Here is a 21,202-nt window from a genome sequence, read left to right on the forward strand (position 1 = left end):
ATGGCTAATCATCTGGAGGTTCTCGATCATACTGGAATAGGATTTACTATCCTTTTGCGTCTGTCACTACGCCTAGCACTCGCGAGTTTGAAGCTCGTCACAGTCATTCAATCCCAGAGTCCTACTCGGAATACCACAGACAAGGTTTAGACCTTCCGGACTCTCATGAATGCCGCCATCAATCTAGCTTATACCACGAGGATTCTGATTAAGAGATCCAAGAGATAATCATTCAATCGAAGGTAGAACGGAGGTGGTTGTCAGGCACGCGTTCATAGGGAATGGTGATGATTGTCACGTTCATCACATTCAGGTTGAAGTGCGAATGAATATCTTAGAAGCGAAATAAGATGAGTTGAATAGAAAAACAGTCGTACTTTGCATTAATCTTTGAGGAACAGCAGAGCTCCACACCTTAATCTATGGAGTGTAGAAACTCTACCGTTAAAAATACATAAGTGAAAGGTCCAGGCATGGCCGAATGGCCAGCCCCTCTGATCTAAGAACCAGGCGTCCAAAGATGATCCTAAGATACAATCCCGGATTCAAAGATGGTTCAAAAGATGTCTAGTACAATAGTAAAAAGTCCTATTTATAATAAACTAGCTACTAGGGTTTACAGAAGTAAGTAATTGATGCATAAATCCACTTCCGGGGACCACTTGGTGTGTGCTTGGGCTGAGCTTGAAGTCTACACGTGGAGAGGTCATTTTTGGAGTTGAACGCCAGCTTTTGTGCCAGTTTGGGCGTTGAACTCCACTTTGCAGCTTGTTTCTGGCGCTGGACGCCAGAATTGGGCAGAGAGCTGGCGTTGAACGCCAGTTTGCGTCATCTAAACTCGGCCAAAGTATAAGTAACCAATTTGGTGCATCTACAATGATGAGTTGATGACATAACAGATGGCACATGGAGGAATAGTGTTGTGACATATGACATAAAATAATTTTGTACTCAAAACCACGTTTACAAGCAATAATTCTCTTAGTTTCTGCGTTCACTAACTAGCATTTAACCATCGAATCTAAACCATTATTTTTCTTCTCCCAACTTTACCCTTTATACATATCATTGTTTTATTTATGAAATTTTTATTATTTCTCTTTATATAAGCTCTTTTTTTATTATTTATTATTTTAATTTTTTTGTTAATTTTTTTGTTTGACATTATACACTTTTATAATTGTGATTCTTGTGTATAATATTTATTATTTTTTTATAATATGATTTATTAATTCCATCAAATAAAAAATTAACCATAAATAATAATAATAATAGTAAAAAATTATAACATAGTAAAAAAAACACGAAAGATACTAAAACAAATACTGTACAAAAAACATACAAAAAAAAAAGTATAAAAAAATTAAACATATTTAAAAAAAATAACATAATTTAATGATATTTTTTTAATAATTACCTATTTAAAAATAATTTTAGCTAATATTATTTAAATAATATTTATTTTATTAAAATTAATTTTGGTATAAAATTAACAAACAAAATCATGTTAACAGAATCTGTTCAAAATCAATTTTATAAAAATTACTTTCATTCAAACTTCCCTTTAATTTAACAAACGTCAATTCAAACACAAAAAAAAAAAAAAAAGGCCGTGCGGACAGAACAAAGAAGCCTGTGTAGATAGCACTTTGAAGTTTGAACTCGCTTTGCAAGATATCTCTACCTCGGTGTGTTTGTTTATGCGTTTGGCTGTTTCATTAGCCTTTAGCATTGTTTTGTTTAGTTTATAATGCGACGCCATTGGCCTTGTTCTACCAATAAGACCGAATTAAAGATGTATCATCTATTTTTTTTGTTGGAAGCTTTAATGACATCTAGTTCTTCAATTATTTCATTTGTTCAACATCTCAAGATGATAAATATCATCACCATGCATCCTTACTACCAACGCAACGATACATAAAACAAAAAACTCATGCAACAAATCCATTAATACATACAAATCTTTACGACCATACACTGATCATATTATTTATCAAAACTCAACTACCCGAGAACAATCAGCGATAAAGGCTTTCAGATCTCAGGTTCTCCGTATCCTCAGTCTTCTCTTTGTCATAAAGTAGCTCCTGCAATGGTTAAACAGGCAACAAATAAGAAAGGAAAGGAACAGTAACAGGCATCCACCAACGAAGCGCATTTGCATGATTGATCATGGATGAGAAAGAAATGAACCTCATGAGTCTCTGTAGCAAATTCAAAGTTTGGCCCTTCAACAATGGCATCAACAGGGCACGCCTCTTGACAAAATCCACAATAGATGCACTTGGTCATGTCAATATCATACCTGAAAGATTTAAGAAGTAAGACAGCAAGAAAGCCGAGTGAAGGAAGTAGAAAAGGTCATAGGCAAAGGAGGTAATTCACCGAGTTGTCCTGCGACTGCCATCTTCTCGTTCCTCAGCCTCAATTGTGATTGCTTGTGCAGGACATATCTGATAGATAAAAGATACGTTACTTAAACACTGTTAGACAGACCCAATAAAATATTTTGGAGAGAGAGAGAGAGAGAGAGAGAGAGGACAAAATGACAGTGATACAGTTGGAGGCTCTATTCAGAGATATGGCATATTCAGAGTTTGAAAATTGACGTTCATTAATAAATCAGTTATCTTGAGTATCCAGCACTTTCAGAATTTCTAGAAGAAATGAGTTTCTACCAAATCGGCATCACTTGCCTATCATGTGATATTTATCTGCTTTCAAATTCACTATGTAGGGACATTACATGATTCACTCATTTGAGCTCACATCCTATGTTTAGAGACCTCATCCAGACATTCCTCTTGAACATCCTTCATGTTTCTTAATTTCTCACAATGACCCTAGCCTCTGATGTAGGAGATTCAGCAGTAATAACAGGAATATTTAATGCAATACTATTATCATAAAGAAAAATTTCCCTATCATCAGACTCCAAAGATTAAAGGGTTTGATAGTTCTCTGAGGATACCTCCGTATGGAACCCAAATTTAATTAATACAAAATAGACTTTTCAAAGTTGCAGATCAATTAGAATGATTTCCAGGACATGATCATTAACAATAGACTAACATGCACACTATATGTCACTAACCTACAACCAACATAAAAAATAAACAAACTTGAAAAGGTTAGTATTAGAACAGGTTAGACGCTATCATGCATATGCCATACAGCAGTAACCACACACTCGAACACCACTGTTAAAGCAAAATTATCAGATCAGATAAATAATAAAATCCTTACAGCTTCACAAAGTTTGCAAGCAATGCAGCGTTCCTCTCCTGTTGGATATCGTCGCAGTGCATGTTCACCACGGAAACGAGGGCTCAAAGGGCCTTTCTCAAATGGATAATTGATCTGCATTATAGAAATCATGCTTTAAGCTAGAATCTTTAATGGTTTTGACTTTTTACCATTTGTTAGACAACACTTACTGTGACTTTTGTGTCAAAGAAGTATTTCAGCGTTAACATTAGACCCCGAACCATTTCAGTCAGAAACAGGGTATTGATGCTACGCTCAAAAACTGCAGGCATAGGATTAATAAAAAAGTCAATTTACATTTAATGGGCAAGAGAAAGAAAAAAGAAAACAGAGAATGTTAGACTCGCAAATAAATACCAGAACTCCAATCCTTTGAAAGTTCCTTAGCTAGTTGCTCTCTTTCTTCATCTTCTGCAGTTTGTGCAGAAGAAAATTAAGATATATACAAATACAAATTGAAAGCAGTTAGGATTCAAGTAGATTTCTAAATAGACACATAAAATGATAGTACTATAGAAGGTATTACATCAACAAAGATGGATCATCTTTATTCATTCTAACCATTTTTTTAGAAACTGCTTCCTTGACCTGCTTAATTGGATTAATGCTTTCAATTTTTTTTTTTTTTTTGGTGCCCCCGGGGGGCGGGAAGAGGCACATGTGAGTCCCACTCATTAACACCTTCAACTTCCAAGCAACCCATATTGACCCATCCAAAGAACTAAATACTCGATCATGATTGTCATAAAACCGATTTGGCATATAAAACAACCAAAATTCATTTAAGATTGTTCAACAATTCCGCAAGCTAACCTTCCATATAAATGAAGGAAATATTTGGGCGAATTAGCGAGGAAAAAGACAAGACCTTTTTTGGTAGAGAAGGAGTGTGCATTGAATCGCAGGGCATAGTTTTGTGAGTTATGCAGCCCTTGACCAGCTACAGCCTAAACAAGGCAGAACAACGAGGGATAAATGCCAATAGTTAGCTAAACAACAATCTCCCTACAACAGAATTTATTCAAACATTCACCCTAAGATTACATATCTTGCAAATGATCAGAATCATCACCCCCCCCCCCCCAAAAAAAAAAAAGACTAGTAAAGAAGAAGAAAATTAGACCATAAATCTTAATGCGTTAATAGGCAATCAAATCATAAAAGGGAAAAAAAAAAAAACGGTTACCTGCTGAAATCAAAGAAACGAAATTAGGATGCTAGGGGAAGATATTCACTGTATACAAATAATCATTTGGGTCTCTTAACTTCCCCAACATCTAATTCCGAGTTTTGTGTTCTTACTTATTTTAATTCTAAAAAACAATACAGGGAACTAGGAGCTGGGAGTGGTGAATTTATGATTCATGAATGGAAAATCAAATGAATCTTACCAGCTGGCGGGTACGAAGAGCAAGAAGTGACTTCCGAGCCAAGAATGCTGCCATTTCTACCAAGCCAGGTGCAACGACAAGCTACTGTCCCAAAACCGGAGAATTAAAAAAAAAAATCTGGAACAGTTCTTACACTGTTTATTTCAAATTACTAAATACACAAGTTTGGTTTAATCAAAGGAAATTGATGAAATCAAAATACAGAGATAGCGAAGACTTGCTCGAATTTATTACCAAGAACCCTAAGATAAGAGATTTGAGATGGATAGTGATTATTTTCAAATCGAAATCGTTATCGTAGCTATGTATTAAACCCTAATTGAATCACATTGTGCAAAGGGAAAAGGAAAGTAAAATGGAAATAAGGGAGAGTGTGGTACCAGCAGCGGTAACGTGGATTCCTTCTTCTCTGCAACTCTTTCAGGTTAGTGCTGTGTTGCGATTTCGTGGTTCAGAAATGGGAGATGCAAATTCGGGAATCAATTAATCAAAGATGCCAAACAGCCGATTAAGGCCATATTATTTTTGGGCCGCCGTGAACCGACATAATATGTTTTGGTCACATATATTTGGGCCTCGGTTCCTGCCCATATGTGTACCCATTACGTTTGGGCCTAAAAAGGGCCCAAAGAATGGGCAGAAACAGAAGCAGAGCAGTGAGATAGCGTGCACGTCACGCACCTAAGCACAGCCGTTTGGGTTGGGTTTCGCTGATCATCATCTACCACCTACTGCCGAGAACTCAAAAATATTCCTTAATCCCCTTTCTTCTTTGCTTCTTTCTCACTTCTTCTTCTGTTTTCAGATCAAGCTAACTTCAGGTGATTCATTCCTTCCCTTCTGTTCCCTTCCCTTTTCGTTTCTCTATTTCCTCGCTAATTCCAATTTGTTTGGTTCAATTCCCTAAATCCAATCTTCCCCGTCCATGCAACTGGACTGTACTATGATAGTGTTTCTGCCACCTAGGGAATCGGAATGCTTCGCACGCTTCCCTTTCTCCTAGGGTTTCGTCTAATTTTGATTCCAGCTAATCGTGGTTTACTCTTGTTACAGGGTGCAGTCAGGGTTGATCCTCTTGTCTAATAATCACAGCAATAGCAAAAAATGGTATGCTTTCTAATGTAATATTGCCACAAAGGATAATTTATATTGTTTAGCTCATTGATGATTTATCTCAGCTCCTTTTTTGCTGTTCTGATTGCGTGCAAAGATGTAGAATATGGATGTAGTGATGATGATGATGATATTATCTTGTGGTTTAATTTTAATTTATCTATCTACTGGGCTCTACACTTGTCACAGTTTTTTGATGGATATGGATATCATGGGACATCATTTGAGCAGACTTACCGATGTTACCCTGCTTCGTTTATTGAGAAGGTAGCATTAACTTTATGCATCCCTTGCTAAGTTTTTCTTGGCAATTAAATATGAGATTTCAATTCTAAGGATCACCAATCAAATTGGCTTAACCTGTAACAGCTAATGCATAGAGTTTGTAGGTATCTTAAAACAAATATTTCTTAAAGTAATCTTACTTTTTTTGGTTCTTTCTCTTTTTCTCCTATTAAACTTGCAGCCCCAACTCGAAAGTGGTGATAAAAGTAAGTTTCTGTGTCCATGCTTGATCTGATTGGAATATCATGTGTTGTTTGTTCCCTTTCTGAGATAAAAATCAAATTCTTTTCTTTTCTTTTGTGCTTCAGTTATAATGCCTCCATCAGCACTTGATCGTCTAGGTAAGTTATGTTACCTCTTTCAGTCTTTGTATATGTTGCGTAGTGTTTTTCCCCCCCACATGATTGATGAGTCTATTGTACTAATATCAATTTTAATTTGCAGCATCACTGCATATTGATTATCCAATGTTGTTTGAACTTCGGAATGATGCTGCTGAGCGGGTTTCTCACTGTGGAGTTTTGGAGTTCATAGCAGAAGAAGGCATGATATACATGCCATATTGGGTAGGCATTCAAAAGTAATTGTTAGTGAATATGCTTGTTAGCTTGTTCACTTGGTTGGTTCTACCTTGAATTTTAGTTCTTCTAGTAGATGATGCTTCTTCTAAGTTAGTTGATTTACAGATGATGGAGAACATGCTTCTACAAGAGGGGAGCATTGTAAGAGTGAAAAATGTGACCCTACCGAAGGGGACATATGTTAAGTTACAGCCTCACACAAAGGATTTCTTGGATATTTCTAATCCTAAAGCTATGTGAGTGGTTATTATGTTTTTGGATGTAAGATTAATATGGCTATACTATTACTTGATCAATGTGAGTGTCTATTGCAAGGGTGGAATTTTGGTATTTTGATAGTTTCATTACCAAGTAGCCATCAGAAGCTTTTGGTAGGAATTTTTTTATGTTTGGTGCAAAACTTCGGATTTGAAAATTGAGCTAGACCTTCCCCCCCCCCCAACACAAACAAAAAAAAAAGATGGCATGTTAATCCATGTTTGGTGGTTGTTTATAAAGAGATAAAGTGAATCTTATTTGGTGGTCATATTGATATATCAGTGACTTCTCATTTCCTGATTTCAAGAACATTTGCATGTTTGGTGATTGATATCTATGTTCTTCATTTGTGTTATGTACTGAAATGTAAAAAGTGTGTGGGAACTAATAGTACTATATATAAAATGGCGTACAGCTTGATATTACTGTTTATTAAATTCCTGTAGACAAGTGGACCTAGGAAGTAATTATTGCTTGTTCCCTATGGTTTTGTATTGTTTTGTTTGTGTCTTCACATCGCCATTAGCTCTGTATTTCATTTCCATATTGGCTGGCATTAGATCTTCATGTAGATATCTGTACTTTTTAATGCAGATTAGAAACAACATTGAGGAATTTTTCCTGCTTGACCACCGGAGATAGCATTATGGTTGCTTACAACAACAAGAAGTATTACATAGATATTATAGAAACAAAGCCTGCCAATGCTATAAGCATCATTGAGACTGACTGTGAGGTGGACTTTGCTCCTCCTCTAGATTATAAGGAACCTGAAAAGCCCTCTCTACCAGCTTCTTCAGGCAAGGCAGCAGCTGCTGGTACGTAGCATGAACTTATTTGTGTGCTGTGTGCGTATGTGGGTTTTTGTTTTGTTTGTTTTGTTGTGGGGGGTGGAGGGGGTGTTGTTATGCCAGAGCATTTTTGTCTACTCTCTCTCTCCAGATTGATTTCCTCTATCACTGTGGCGGTCCACAATACTTTAGAAAAAAGTATTACAGAATTTTGTAACTTTGACAGAGGGTAATGTGGAAAATATTATTGTTTAAGTATCTTACCAAGACTTGGAAATTTTTTGGTAACAAATACTTGTTGAAGTTGAAGCTCGTGTTGTTTACATACATTGATGCTCCTCAATAGTCAAGATCACAGTATTAGTGCTTCTTCTGTTTTGAAGACTTCAACTTGTATTTATTTATTTATTTCTACAGTTGAAGAGACCCCTGCTGAGACTGAGCCCAAGTTTAACCCATTTTCTGGGGCTGGGAGACGCTTGGATGGAAAGCCATTGAACTATCAGCCTCCTCCAGTTTCTTCTTCGGGTTCTAAGGACAAGAAACCTGATGTTCCAAATGCTAATTCACAGTCGTCTGCAGCGTCTAGCTCACAAAGTAATGCTCGTCAAGCTCAGGGCAAGCTTGTGTTTGGGTCAAATGCAAACCGTACTAAAGATACGGGAAAAGTAATTCTGCAACTTATTGCTTATATTTCAAATTATATGCTATCTTCGAACTCATTGTGCCTTGTGTTCTTTGACGGACTGCTAAGTTCTACAATTTGTCTTTGCAGGCAAAACAGTCAAAAGAAGAGCCACCTAAAGAGAAAGAAGAAAATAAATTTCAGCCTTTCACTGGAAAGAAGTATTCTTTACGGGGTTAATTTATATAATATCATTGCTTTCATAACTTTATAATGTAATTTATTTCGTTCATCGGTGCAAGGATCCCGGTCTACTGCAGAACTATGTATTTTTCAGTGTAATATAAGCAGATTATAAGACCCAGTAGACGCTAGAAATTACTACAGTTTCCTTGATGGTTTGTGGATGAAAGTTCTTGACAACTGAAGAAAGTTTTCAATCATGTTGTGTGGGAGGTAACCGTGCTCGAATTATTTTGCTTTATGATATTAAAGAGGGGTGCGAGTAATTTAATTGGCTTCTTTCCAATTAGTGAACTGACTTCCATTTTTTATTCGTCAATTTATTTATTATATTTAGAGAAATTGAAGATATGATAACTAATTAGAATGATAAATAATAGGATCGTTTGGGCACAATATTATAGTACAAGTGATTTATAATTAGTTTTTAGGATTGGAAGAGAAATGTCATGCAGGATGCAACAGTATGCTTTCGACTTTAGTTGTTGAAAACAATTTAAGCCTTCTACTTCTAGCTGTTCAGCAGAATTAGCTTACAGTTTTTGTGCTGGCACCGATCTTGATTGGTACGAGGAAAGTAACCAAATTAAAGGCCAAAAATTAGTACTGTTTATATGACGAGATCAAAGCCGAACGAAGTCTATAAACAAAGTAGCTGCATTACAAGAGTGAGGTGGATTTGTTGGAAGTTGGAATCTAGCACTTGTAAGGAATCTATCTTCCTCTTTTTAAATTGTAATGCTACATCGATCCCAGAAAACTATTTTGACAATAGTGGCATTAATGAGTATATCATATCACTTTATTAAAATTTGAACTCTTTGGTATCTTTTCCTCTATAAATTAGAAACTTCAGATAAAAAATAAATAAATAAAAGTCGGAAATTTTTTTTATCGCTCTCCTTTCCCTTATAGATATTGGGGTAATTCAAACTTTTCCCTTTATAAAGGAAATATATCGTACTAACTATAAAAGGAAATATTTAAAACAACTAACTTCTCAAATCGCGAGGAAAGGTCTTGAATCAAATAAAGTAACCAGCTCTAGCATATTTTGTTACTATACTACCTCGTTACAATGTGGAATAATAAAATTGGATTTCAATTTACTAAACCAAGCAGCTAAATGACAAATATGAAAGACAATAGTAGTTTCATTGTGCGATAAATTAGTCATATCGAGAGAGGGATCATGCTTATTAACATGGTTTCTGTAACACATGAATGATGATATCTTAAACCGAATTATCATGATTAGATTAGATATTAGTGCCCCATTACTTAATTAGTTTATGTAACACAAACACGCATATGCAAATGCAGAGTGTTGTAGACATGTAATTCAGTAATTGAAGAACCGAATTGTCGTAAAGCAAGAATCTATTGAAAAAGTCAATGGCATCATACCCACATGGATTTTCTCTGTAACTAAGACTCCAGTGTCCCCACTCCGTCATCAAAATTATTAACATCTTTAATTAATTTTAACAGATACATACAAATAATTGAGAACCGCCACTTGGTGCACACATCCACTACCTTCTCTCTCTTCTTCTCTCTATCAATTGGTGCACCGATAAAGCAAGAACACGGTAAAGTTTCACACTTTTCCCCCATTTCCATTTGCTTCTCATCTGGGTCACACGGGAAAACAATTGAGATGGAAGACAGGGAGAATTGACTTGAACTGCAAGATAGTCCAAGGAGAAGAAGAACGACAAGATTGGATTTTTTTTGCAGTAGAGAATAGGAGTGGTTGTTGATGATGGAGTCTTCGAAGGCTCTGCGGTTCATAACACACCAATCGTTGTTCTCGACCGTTCGATCTGGAGACCTTGATGAGCTGAAGAAGCTGGTGGAGCAGCTGAGAAAGGAAGAGTCTTGTTCTTGTGCTTCAGATGCATCATCTTCATCGATTTCTGACGTGATGTCCCTTCAGAACGATGCTGGAGAAACCGCTCTTTACATCGCCGCCGATAATAATCTGAAGGACGTGTTCAGCTTCTTGCTCAAACTCTGTGACTTCGAGATAGTGAAGATCAGGTCCAAGTCTGACATGAACGCCTTTCATGTTGCAGCCAAGCGTGGTCATCTTGGTAATTCCTCTTTCTTTCTTTCAATTTTTTTGTATGTTCTTCAATTGGGTATATAATATATTCACCTTGGAATAACTTTTTCTGTTTCTTATTGTTGATTCTTGATTCTTTCATTCAGTAATTGAAGCAAATGTTACAATCTTTATCTTTAAAAATCTTGCTATTGTCTTATTAGGTCCTTCGAAAATCGAAATTAGGAAGAAAGGGTGATTAACATGCTCTAATTGTTATTCATAATAAGGATTTCAATTATGTTATATTAACATGTTAACAGATATTGTGAGGGAGTTTTTGAGTACTTGGCCAGAGCTTTGTAAGTTATCTGACTCATCAAACACCAGCCCGCTATATTCGGCTGCTGTTCAAGATCATCTGGATGTGGTCAATGCTATCTTGGAAGTCGACGCCAGTTCCATGATGATAGTTAGGAAAAATGGGAAAACTTCCCTGCACAATGCTGCTAGGTATGGTATGGTTCGAATTGTGAAAGTTCTTATTGCCCGGGATCCAGCAATAGTCTCCATCAAAGATAAAAAAGGTCAAACTGCACTTCACATGGCTGTCAAAGGACAGTGTAGTGCAGTGGTGGAGGAGATATTACAAGCTGATCCAACTATACTGAACGAACGGGACAAGAAAGGCAATACAGCTCTTCACATGGCTACGAGGAAAGGCCGTGAGCAGGTTGATCTTACTTCCCGTCGACCACAATTGTTGATTTTCGTACCATGTTTGCTTGTTGTTTTCATTATATTCTTATCTTATATACTTTGTGGCGAGGATATTTGTGAATTCCAACTATTAAGTTGCTAATACCAAAAAAATTATTGATCTTCCTATATAGTTGGTTATACACCCATGACTATGTGTTTGATGGTAGGTCCCCTTTGCACTCTTTCTTTGTTGAGTGAGAGCACTGCTTTTAACTCAACCGCTCTCTTTTATTTGAGTTTTGGACATCCCCTTGTAAAGATATTAAGGAATGGCCTAACACATGGTAACATAAGGAGCTACATACTTATTCAAAACTTTGCTATGTGATTTGATTTGTATTTTTTGATACAATATACCTAATGACTCAGTTGTTTAAATTTACACGATTGACACCCATTCTTCCGAAGGACCTTTCCTCTTATTCATTTTTTCTCCATTTACTAACATGTTTCTCCTGTTCTCAGATTGTGACCCTTTTGCTATGCTATACCGCCATGGAAGTTAACGCCATCAATAAGCAGCAGGAAACAGCTTTGGATTTGGCAGATAAGCTGCCGTATGGAGATCCGTCTTTGGTAATTAAGGAAGCCCTTGCAGAGTATGGTGCCAAGCATGCCAGGAATGTCGGAAAAATAGATGAAGCCATGGAACTCAAAAGAACTGTCAGTGACATAAAACATGAGGTGCAGTCACAACTTATACAAAATGAAACTACTCGTAGACGAGTTTCTGGAATTGCCAAGGAACTGAAGAAACTTCACAGGGAAGCAGTTCAGAACACCATTAATTCTGTCACAGTCGTAGCTGTCCTTTTTGCCTCAATAGCATTCCTGGCCATATTCAATTTGCCTGGTCAGTATATAACAGGAGGATCAGATGCAGGGAAGGCCAATATTGCCAATCGTCTCGGCTTCAAAGTTTTCTGCCTTCTGAATTCTACATCTCTCTTCATCTCACTTGCAGTCGTCGTAGTTCAAATCACTTTAGTAGCATGGGACACAAGGGCTCAAAGGCAGGTTGTATCAGTGGTTAACAAGCTAATGTGGGCTGCATGTGCTTGCACATGTGGTGCTTTTCTTGCAATAGCTTTTGAGGTTGTTGGAGAACACACATGGATGGCCTTGACCATCACCATTTTGGGAGTACCAATTCTAGTTGGAACACTAGCAAGCTTGTGCTACTTTGTTTTTCGACAACATTTTGGTGTTTTCCGCAGCGATTCACAGAGGCGAATCAAGAGAGCTAGCGGAAGCAAATCTTTTTCATGGTCGTACTCTGCAAATATATCAGACTTGGACGAATATAATTCCGACATTGAAAGGATCTATGCTCTGTGAGAACATACATAGCATCGGATGCAACTTTTTACTGAAACTGAGGTGAAAATGTTAGAGCAGTAGAATGGAGTATTCACCTGTTTTCAGATGAAGTTTCAGGTTGTAGTAGGCTGTGCAAATCTGTTTAATTTGCTCATATCTTGATTGTTAAGATCAATAATCAGCTCTCGGATGTAGATTTGTGTATATTATATTATAAGTGATGGAAAGGAAGTGCACTAAAGTTTTAAATTTGGAATAAGAAATTTCATCATAACACGAAATCCATCTAAATCTCCTCTAGTACTATTGGCAAACTTTAATGATTGTTTGTATCAATATAAGAAACTGCTGTTGAAACATGCTTTTTAATGTGTTTGTTTCAACTTTCAAAACCCTGTTTTTCACAGAAAAGTGAACTTTCTATGCCACAAGGAAAATTATAAGTTGAAACTTGAAAATGAAATATTTCGGTTTAGAAAGCTTCTTTCCATACAAGATCGATTTGGTTTAAGCAAAAAATTAGACTTCGAGAAACAAAATATAAAAATGGTGTGTGAAAAGTTTTCTGAAACCATATGTTTCTTTCATATTGGAGGTTATTTTAAATTAGTTTTTTCCTGGTAGAAATCCTCAAGAAATGAACATTTAATAGGAAAAAAAACTTGCCAATACTTAAGCTTACATCATAATGAGTTCTTAATACATGGAACAATATTCGTGAAATGCATGTGTAAGTGTTCTACAATGTTGCAACCTGAGGTAGCAACATATGATTCTCTGATATTATGAGATCAAACCAAACAAAACGCGTACCCCACACCCACACACACATGCATCACATTGTCATTGAGTATCTAATTCCTTATCAAATATTATTTAATTATTATATATCGCAGCAAATGATAAAGAGGTCAACAAAAAGAGACCTTTTCCTGAATAAAATATGGCCTCTAGCCCTCATGGTTTTCAACAAAAACTAAAGAATACCTCAGCCAAAGCCCGAAGCTTCATCTTGATTCCAAAAACCCAAGAAATTTCTATGACAAGAGTATAATAATGAAACAAAACGCGCTACTATGTGATTTACAATTTTTTACAAATCAATAAGCCGATCCCGTTCAAAGTTTATAAATATACTGAGAGAGATCATTGGCATAACAAGGACTCAAGATATGAATGTGCAAGAACCACCTCTACACTTGGGGGCTTCTCTTTGATGATGATCTTGAAGTTGGAACATTAATTTCACTCAACTGCGGTCTCCTTGGTTCTTCTTGTTTCTGTGCTTCAACCATATTCTGCAGCCATTTACATCACCAAATACAAAATCAAAAGGATCACATAAATATGGTTTGCATCTAACTACAAGACTTGAGAGAGGTTGCAGACCTTTGATAATGAGGTCGAATTCTTGCGTGACTGCACCTGTGCTTTTGAATGTAGACGATGCAGGTGCTGCACTTGCTGAAACTGTTGTAGTCTTGCAGCAAAATTTATCCCGTTATGTGAGTTTCCACCATCCATGGTTATGTCGCCATCCTCGGTGATTTGAGAGCCACCAGGCATTTGATGAAGAAACTGGTAAGGATTCCCTGAGGGTGTTCTCTTTAGTTGCTCGCCATTGAAAGAATACGACGGCACGGCTTTTAAACGAGTTTTCAGTATCTTAAAGGCGGCACTTTGCTGCATAATGACGGAAAATGAAGTGTCAATATTAGCAACTACATATGCCGCCAAGGTTTCCAAGCTGTTGTTAATGTAGATAATGTACATACATTCCTTTAGCACAAGAAGGAAATACTGAGACTTGAGTGGACAGAAATTTGAATTATATCGTAAATAGAATTGTTCATGAAGTAGTGATGTACACCATGAAACAGGTAAACAGCAACATGCTTAATAATAAGGAGTAAAAAACATTCAAGCATGATATCTTAGACATTGTCTCACCACAAAACAAGGATGCGATAGAAAGAAATAGTTTAAGTTGTTTATACCTGAGGAAGCAACATTAGAAGACCATACAATGCTTTAAACAACCATATATGTCTTCCAGGTTCAAGAAGCTGCAAAATTGCATGATGCTTCAGTGGATAAGAGAAGCATTTTTTAAAATATTGACATTCATTACCAAAACTATCTAACTGCCATCACTCCAAATGATGAAAATAATGCTCAATGCTTAATTTAACATAACAGAGAAAGTTCTGCACATTATATATTTTATCCCCCTAACAACAAGAATATTATATTACAGTATTGTAAAATATGAGCAGATCAAACAAGCAGTTTCAGTAAAGCACCTGCAATCTTAGATAAGCAAATATTGGAGTTTCCAGCAACTGAATCAATTTATCCAGCTGGACTAAAAATTTGACATTAATGTCTTCTTCAACGAGAGATTGAATCACAGTGCTAGCATGTTGGTAAGTCTGTCATGATAGATAATTTATATTATATGGGGAACATGATCTAAACAAAGCTAAGCTGTCAATCACAAATATACAAAATTTAAAGAGGGCATTTGTGCTAGTGTGTCTCTGTGTACATGCACAAGACTTAAAAACTAACAATCAAAACCAAGTTACAGATACCTACCTGAGATAATAAGCAAAGACTTATAATTGCCATTGGAGAATGGCACCACGATGCATACAAAGAAATATATAGATCCTTCCCAGCAGGATTTACCAGTGATTGCTTCAAAAGATCTCGGATCTCAGATAGTTCCAATGATGTAAGTAAAATCAAATTCAGAGCCTGAAAATTTTGTTACAAAAGGAGGGGGGGATATTAAAATCCATATCAATACCACTCTACTACACTGGATTGGCTAAAGGCCTATTAAGTATTGTACACAAAATATTAAAATGCATATCAATGTCAATCAGTATACTTTCTATAGGTCTGCTCAAAAGAGAAAAAACAGAACCAAGTTATGCAATAACAATTCACAAAAGAATGATTTTCATCATTCCCATAAAAGCGAAGCAAATACACTAGATTAACTACAAAATTCATGAAGCCGTTTCGTTTAAATATTTGGTTAGAGCCTACAGGGTGGTGTGGGTCATAGACCTGTGAATTTATATATATCAGAATTTACACGTGTGTTGCATCTTGCTATTCAAGCTCGCAGAAAAGTCAACCAACCTGAACCATAATTGATGCAAAATCCAAATCAGGTTCCCCTTCTAGTATTGTAGAAAGTTCACGATAGACTCTCTCAGCATTCAAGAGAACACAAAGTCGGCGAATTATCAAAGCACCTCGTCTTAAAGCATTTAAAAAAATTAGAATTTAATAACTAAAGATGAAAATATAAGCAAATACAATATTTTAGTGAAACTGCATAAATAAAGATAAAATTTTGGAACAAGTAAAAAGCATACTTCTCCAAAAGAGAATTGTCTATCCGAAATTTGTCCACCAGGAAAACAACAATCTGCCGGAAGTGCTGAGGATCTTTTGCAATAGCTGCATGAACATCGAGAACTAATAGTACAACCTGTTTAATTTAAAAAAAAGGGAGATGAAATCACTGATAATTCCAGTAAATTGCCTATTCCAGAAAGTGAAAACATTGCAAATAAGAAAAGGGGAAAACAAAAACTCATTTTTATTTAGAATCGAGTCAAGGGTAATGCAGACATAAAAGAAATCTATCTAAATTTTCTGACAATGGCCATGTATTTTTTTTAAACTAATTTAAGATAATGGCTTGTATGAATTGATAGAAGGACTTACCCTTTGAACAAATGTACAATTACAGCAAGATTGGCATATAGATTTTGTGAAAGAATGATTTGATGAAACAAATAATTAAAAGAGGATACCAGTATAACAAGGCTACCTCATCGGATGGGTCTGAAAGTGCTGTCAGTAGGGTACCAAATATGTCACCCAGATACTGTAAAACCTGTTTCAGACATAGATCCACATATGTGAATAGAAACCAAAATCTTCCATCGACATAAAGGAGATCTTGTACTATCCTTTACAAAGCATTTTGAATAAATACAGAAGGGACATTAGTTTGATTACATGAAAGATTTTTACCCACAGAAAGAGAATGTCAAATGAAACTTTGCGAACTAAATTAAATTGAATATTATCAGCTAGCCAAGTATCGTATTTATTTCCTTGTTAACTGGGCCAGATCAACTCCAACAGTGTAGAGGGACCTAACAAGAACATCAAAATGAAAACCGAGTTTGAACAATCTAGTCACCTCAGTGCGATGTCTGTTCAAAAGGGTTGATATCCAGTGCAAAGCTTCAATGCGAGTAGCTTCCCATTCACTTGACAATTGGCTGATCAATCAAACCATCCCAAAATCAATCTATAGAATTACAAGTGCAAAATCCAGTTGGCTAATTCTTTAAAAAAAATAAAAAATAAAATAAAATTCATGTAATAAGTTCCCCTAATAGCTTCTCACGTCAAACCATCACAGAAATTCGTAATATTTCAATTGCAAGTACCAAAAAAAATTCAAACCTAGCCTATTTCCCAGATCAGAGAAAAATTATACCTCCTAGCAATGGAGAGTATCGCTCCCACATCAAATGCTTCAGCTGGATCAGCCTTGATGGCACGTAGCTCTTCATTGGTTTCACGAGCAACCTTATACATAAGCCATAGATTGTTTCAAATGCTTTGTTTTGCATGGGGGAAAGGAATGTAATTTTAGTAAGAACACAAAAAACCGCGGGGTGGCCCAGAAAAATGCACGATAAGAGGATGGGTACAAAAAAAGGGAAGCTCAAATAACCTACCACTCGAATTTTCTCTTCTTTATCTGATATGCAAGGCAAAATGGCTCCAAGAATGTCAGCATAATACGGAACAAGCTGGTCTCCACCAAGTTTGACAAACTCATTTATCTGTTCAAATAAGAAAGCAAAATGAATCACACAACAGTAATTGTAATTTGGCTTTTGTTATAAAAGGAAATAATATTTGGGAAAATGCCAACAATATGCATAAAGTACAATAAAGCTAAATAATTAATTAGTCAAAGCACTGTGGTATTACTCACCCATGTGATAGCTGTTAGCCTGGTAAATTCATCTGGAGAACCTGCCCTTTGTACCAGGATTTCAGCCATTCGACCATAATCTACAGACTTCAAGAGTAGCACTGCTGAGTCAGAAAATGACTAATGAACAAAACACTTTGCTTTTGTGTCAAAACAGTAGTTGCAAAAGCAAAAACGATGCATAGCACATTTGATCAAACACAAAATTCGAAGACATACTAAGCATAAAATATTGATTATGGGGAAGATAAAGAAATCCAACAAGAAGAGAAAAATAATGAATAAATGCAGTACAGAAGATAGGAAACATTGTCCAGAGTGCCACAAGACTTGCAACTCAAAATACAAGTGGAAATTACATTAGCAAGAGCCTTACTGGGGAGTTCTTAATCTCTTGAAGAAACTCTGAAAGAGCGGAATCAGCTTGTTGACGTATTTCATGACTTGAATCACTCAACATATTAAACAAGCCTGGAAATTTTGTATATGATATGATTAGATGGTTGATCTCCATTTCATTTGTCTTCAAATGTTGAGAAGAATGGGAATCACTCTTTTAAAGGACATGCTTACCATCAAGAAAATCAGGAAGAAAACCCAGCATATCAATATCTGGGACGCTGTCCAATACAGTAATCCATCCTACCAAAAACTGGCGCACATATGGATTCAATACATTCATGCGCTCCCTCAACAGTGGTATGAATTCTTCAATACTGAACCAACAAAATAGGAAAAAGAAAGAAGAGGAGGGAACTCAGGTCAAGAAAAATTAGATACAGACGAAAAGGTGAAAAGTGAAATTTGCCTCTTTTTTGGTTAGTATTAGATAGCCTGGCACCTCACATTGCTTACAACCCTTACCTATTAAAGTTCTATTGAAAAGTTACATCCAAAATCTTAGGGTGCATTTGGTTTGCATTTTCATTTTCAGTGTTTTCTGTTTTCTGGATTTTGTGAAGGAAAAAGTGAAAACGGAAAAAATGATTTTATTATTTTCACTTTTTCCTTCACAAAATCCATAAAACAGAAAACACTGAAAATAAAAACAGAAAATAAAAACCCAAACCAAACGCACTCTTATGTACCCACACAGTCTACTGAAAATGTAAAGTAACATACTAACATGAACAGAGAAAAATATAATATAGATGTGAAAGGATGGTGCACCTGAACTGATCGCTCTCGGTCACAATATCCTGCACGAATGAAGCAGTGTTTGATTTTAGTTAATCAAAATGGAACAGCAATTCAAGTTATTTGTTTTCTATTTCCTATTTTCGGATAAAAAAGCAATGTCAATTATTATTTCGTCATATTCTTTGGGAAATCTTGCTATGCGCATAGATAAAAAAAAACAGCAGAAAAGGCTTTAGTGCTTTACTGGCGTGCAGGAGTGATGAATACCTTCACCAGTCGATCTAAGAGATGAGCAGCACTTTGTACATTGGCATCCGAGTCTGCAGAAAGCTTGCATAAGGCATCAAAGATCTGGTTGAAGAATACAATAAAATCCCCTCTCACAACCTGAGATACAACTAAAAATTTATACATTAGAACAAAGCAGATGATCATACTGAAACTGAACATGGGTCAACACAGTCACCTTAGCTATGTTATATAGTGCTTCGCAAGCATAATAACGAACTCTGCTATCTTGGTCAGAGAAGGAATTCAAAACAGGGGGCACAATTTGCTGTCAATCACAAAAAGAAAAAAAGGGCTTATGCTTAGATACAATTATCATGCCAAAATTCCAGATATTTCATTTATGTTCCTTAGAGTGAATTTTATTTCACCATTTCTAATGTTCCTCAAAATGTTGCCAAAAAATTTGGTGCCAATGATTAGGGCAGAAAATTGCACCAATTCCAAGCACACAACATGTATTTCCCATTAGACACATTGAACGCGGATAAACTTCTTATGTACTACTAGAATGAATTCAAATTGTAACCCATGATAAACAAACAAACAAACAAACAAACAGACTAACTCACTCCAATAAAAAGGACAAAATTCTTAAACAAGTGAGTAATCCCTCACCTCAAGATGCTGAGCTGCATCGGAAGTCAACCCAACAGTTGCAGCAGCCAATCCTATTAATCCTCCCTTCACCCATAATTTATTTTCAATTTAAGAAAATATATCATATAAGATGAAGAACCTATAAGCTTATTTAAAAGATATATAAAAAAATCTTTTAACGAATGAAAAAAATAAAAATAAATAGAAGAAAAGAAAGTTACCTTCCGGTGATTGGCTTGTGGAGAATAAGTGAATTCCGTTGTCAACAAATTGATCACAGCCGTTATTTTTTCATGCTCCCCAGCAGCAGCAAGCTGCTTCACTATGCCCTCAACCTATAGGCACAGATAGATACCCCCACAAAATCAACTCCCCATAAAAACTACTCAAAACCCTAAAACCCCAAATTAACCGAATTGCAACAGGATAAACAAGAAAGGGTTGAGGACAAACATCAAGTGCAGCGTTCTTGCGCTTCTCGTACAGTTTGTCAGCAAGGTTGCGGAGCACGGCTGCCGGAATCACCTCTGCCATGGCAACACCCGCAAGCTGGGAAGCACTTGGATACTCAAAAGCACAAAACCTTTTCAGAATCAAATTCGTTTTCGGATCTTCTCCTGCTCGAAACGAAACATTTCGGTAGTGCTTTTTGTTTTCTGGTTCTTTTTCGCTTTTTTGGGATCAGATACGGAATCAGAAAGTCAAGATTTTTTTGGGGGATAACGATTGACGTGGAAGTGGAGTGCGATTGTGCTGGGGAAATTGGAATTAAGATGAATGAATCAGATCTAGTAACTTTTTTGTGAAATTGAAACTAAAACTGAAAATGAAAATAAAATAAAATAATTGAACCCTAATTTTTCCCCTTTATTTTAATTAGAGATTAGAGATGAAAAGAAATGGAAAATTGAAAATTCTTGTCGCTACAGGAATAATAACTTTGGGATTTAAGATCCTTTTAATAATAAAATTAAAACAAGTTTGTGAGTGAGTGTCTGCATTGTTTCTACTTTCTACCAATACCAGGCCAGCTCGAAGCTGAAGTTGAAACTTCTAACAAAACCACACTTCGTGAAGTTACATAAATGTCCTCTGTTCGTGCCCAATCATATTATATTTAATTATTTATTATTTATGTATATCATGCTCAGTGGTATTTTAGGAATTAACAGTAATAAATTCAACATTTTCTTCTCTTCAATACTTTTCCAAGTATTACTTTATCGTTTGTATATTAATATTATATTACGACTTTGTTTTATTTATCTTCATGTTTTCGGATTTGGTAAGGCTACTTTTTGTGATCTAGTCAAGAAAGGTTTCTTTTAATGATTTTATCTGAGATGGTTTCCTCAATATCACCGCTTAACAAAAATTATTCTCGAGACTTTCTTAATTACAAGTGTTTTAAGTTAAAAATTAATATTTCAAAATCTATATCTTCATG

The 21,202-nt window shown here is 35.9% G+C and overlaps 4 protein-coding genes across 5 annotated transcripts; 2 read left to right on the forward strand and 2 right to left on the reverse strand.

The window, feature by feature from the left end:
- Nucleotides 1–1,789: 1,789 nt before the first annotated feature.
- On the reverse strand, nucleotides 1,790–5,187 carry LOC112735580 (NADH dehydrogenase [ubiquinone] iron-sulfur protein 8, mitochondrial). 2 transcript variants are annotated; one of them, XM_072228203.1, is made up of 9 exons: nucleotides 5,042–5,187; nucleotides 4,662–4,742; nucleotides 4,139–4,217; nucleotides 3,628–3,681; nucleotides 3,441–3,532; nucleotides 3,250–3,363; nucleotides 2,389–2,456; nucleotides 2,197–2,308; nucleotides 1,790–2,090 (listed from the first exon to the last, which is right to left on the reverse strand). In XM_072228203.1, exons 2-9 carry the CDS (start codon nucleotides 4,713–4,715, stop codon nucleotides 2,022–2,024), a joined length of 642 nt encoding a protein of 213 aa, XP_072084304.1. In that variant the 5' UTR covers nucleotides 4,716–4,742; nucleotides 5,042–5,187; the 3' UTR covers nucleotides 1,790–2,021. The 2 variants fall into 2 exon arrangements, with proteins under 2 accessions (XP_072084304.1, XP_029147113.1); XM_029291280.2 differs by having other exon boundaries at nucleotides 4,662–4,745; nucleotides 5,042–5,177.
- A 72-nt stretch (nucleotides 5,188–5,259) lies between these two features.
- On the forward strand, nucleotides 5,260–8,846 carry LOC112734184 (uncharacterized). Its single transcript, XM_025783408.3, has 10 exons — nucleotides 5,260–5,482; nucleotides 5,715–5,768; nucleotides 5,964–6,041; nucleotides 6,241–6,265; nucleotides 6,368–6,400; nucleotides 6,504–6,625; nucleotides 6,746–6,876; nucleotides 7,493–7,716; nucleotides 8,107–8,357; nucleotides 8,465–8,846. Exons 2-10 carry the CDS (start codon nucleotides 5,766–5,768, stop codon nucleotides 8,552–8,554), a joined length of 957 nt encoding a protein of 318 aa, XP_025639193.1. The 5' UTR covers nucleotides 5,260–5,482; nucleotides 5,715–5,765; the 3' UTR covers nucleotides 8,555–8,846.
- Nucleotides 8,847–9,868: 1,022 nt separating this feature from the next.
- LOC112734187 (ankyrin repeat-containing protein At2g01680) lies at nucleotides 9,869–12,967 on the forward strand. Its single transcript, XM_025783412.3, has 3 exons — nucleotides 9,869–10,653; nucleotides 10,928–11,337; nucleotides 11,832–12,967. The coding sequence occupies exons 1-3, from the start codon at nucleotides 10,320–10,322 to the stop codon at nucleotides 12,702–12,704; spliced, it is 1,617 nt and encodes a 538-aa protein (XP_025639197.1). The 5' UTR covers nucleotides 9,869–10,319; the 3' UTR covers nucleotides 12,705–12,967.
- Nucleotides 12,968–13,532: 565 nt separating this feature from the next.
- LOC112734186 (protein VAC14 homolog) lies at nucleotides 13,533–20,859 on the reverse strand. The gene is made up of 20 exons (XM_025783411.3): nucleotides 20,209–20,859; nucleotides 19,977–20,090; nucleotides 19,774–19,839; nucleotides 19,334–19,423; nucleotides 19,135–19,254; nucleotides 18,898–18,926; nucleotides 18,301–18,443; nucleotides 18,104–18,198; nucleotides 17,728–17,814; nucleotides 17,465–17,572; nucleotides 17,221–17,312; nucleotides 16,918–16,999; nucleotides 16,540–16,605; nucleotides 16,079–16,194; nucleotides 15,840–15,960; nucleotides 15,285–15,446; nucleotides 14,990–15,118; nucleotides 14,684–14,752; nucleotides 14,076–14,369; nucleotides 13,533–13,984 (listed from the first exon to the last, which is right to left on the reverse strand). The coding sequence occupies exons 1-20, from the start codon at nucleotides 20,287–20,289 to the stop codon at nucleotides 13,880–13,882; spliced, it is 2,169 nt and encodes a 722-aa protein (XP_025639196.1). The 5' UTR covers nucleotides 20,290–20,859; the 3' UTR covers nucleotides 13,533–13,879.
- Nucleotides 20,860–21,202: the final 343 nt, after the last annotated feature.

Source organism: Arachis hypogaea, chromosome 3 (genome assembly GCF_003086295.3).
Source record: "Arachis hypogaea cultivar Tifrunner chromosome 3, arahy.Tifrunner.gnm2.J5K5, whole genome shotgun sequence".
NCBI lineage: Eukaryota > Viridiplantae > Streptophyta > Magnoliopsida > Fabales > Fabaceae > Arachis > Arachis hypogaea.

Coding starts and splice junctions, on each gene's coding strand:
- LOC112735580 (XM_072228203.1), bottom strand. CDS start 4,715: ATGGCAGCATTCTTGGCTCGGAAGTCACTTCTTGCTCTTCGTACCCGC. Junction 2,457..3,249: donor CTTGCAAACTTTGTGAAGCT/GTAAGGATTTTA, acceptor TTTATCTATCAG/ATATGTCCTGCACAAGCAAT. Junction 2,309..2,388: donor GGCAGTCGCAGGACAACTCG/GTGAATTACCTC, acceptor TAAATCTTTCAG/GTATGATATTGACATGACCA.
- LOC112734184 (XM_025783408.3), top strand. Junction 6,401..6,503: donor ATCAGCACTTGATCGTCTAG/GTAAGTTATGTT, acceptor TTTAATTTGCAG/CATCACTGCATATTGATTAT. Junction 6,877..7,492: donor ATTTCTAATCCTAAAGCTAT/GTGAGTGGTTAT, acceptor TTTTTAATGCAG/ATTAGAAACAACATTGAGGA.
- LOC112734187 (XM_025783412.3), top strand. CDS start 10,320: ATGATGGAGTCTTCGAAGGCTCTGCGGTTCATAACACACCAATCGTTG. Junction 10,654..10,927: donor AGCCAAGCGTGGTCATCTTG/GTAATTCCTCTT, acceptor ACATGTTAACAG/ATATTGTGAGGGAGTTTTTG. Junction 11,338..11,831: donor CGAGGAAAGGCCGTGAGCAG/GTTGATCTTACT, acceptor TCCTGTTCTCAG/ATTGTGACCCTTTTGCTATG.
- LOC112734186 (XM_025783411.3), bottom strand. CDS start 20,289: ATGGCAGAGGTGATTCCGGCAGCCGTGCTCCGCAACCTTGCTGACAAA. Junction 19,255..19,333: donor CACTATATAACATAGCTAAG/GTGACTGTGTTG, acceptor GTTGTATCTCAG/GTTGTGAGAGGGGATTTTAT. Junction 15,447..15,839: donor TTGCATCAATTATGGTTCAG/GTTGGTTGACTT, acceptor CAAAATTTTCAG/GCTCTGAATTTGATTTTACT.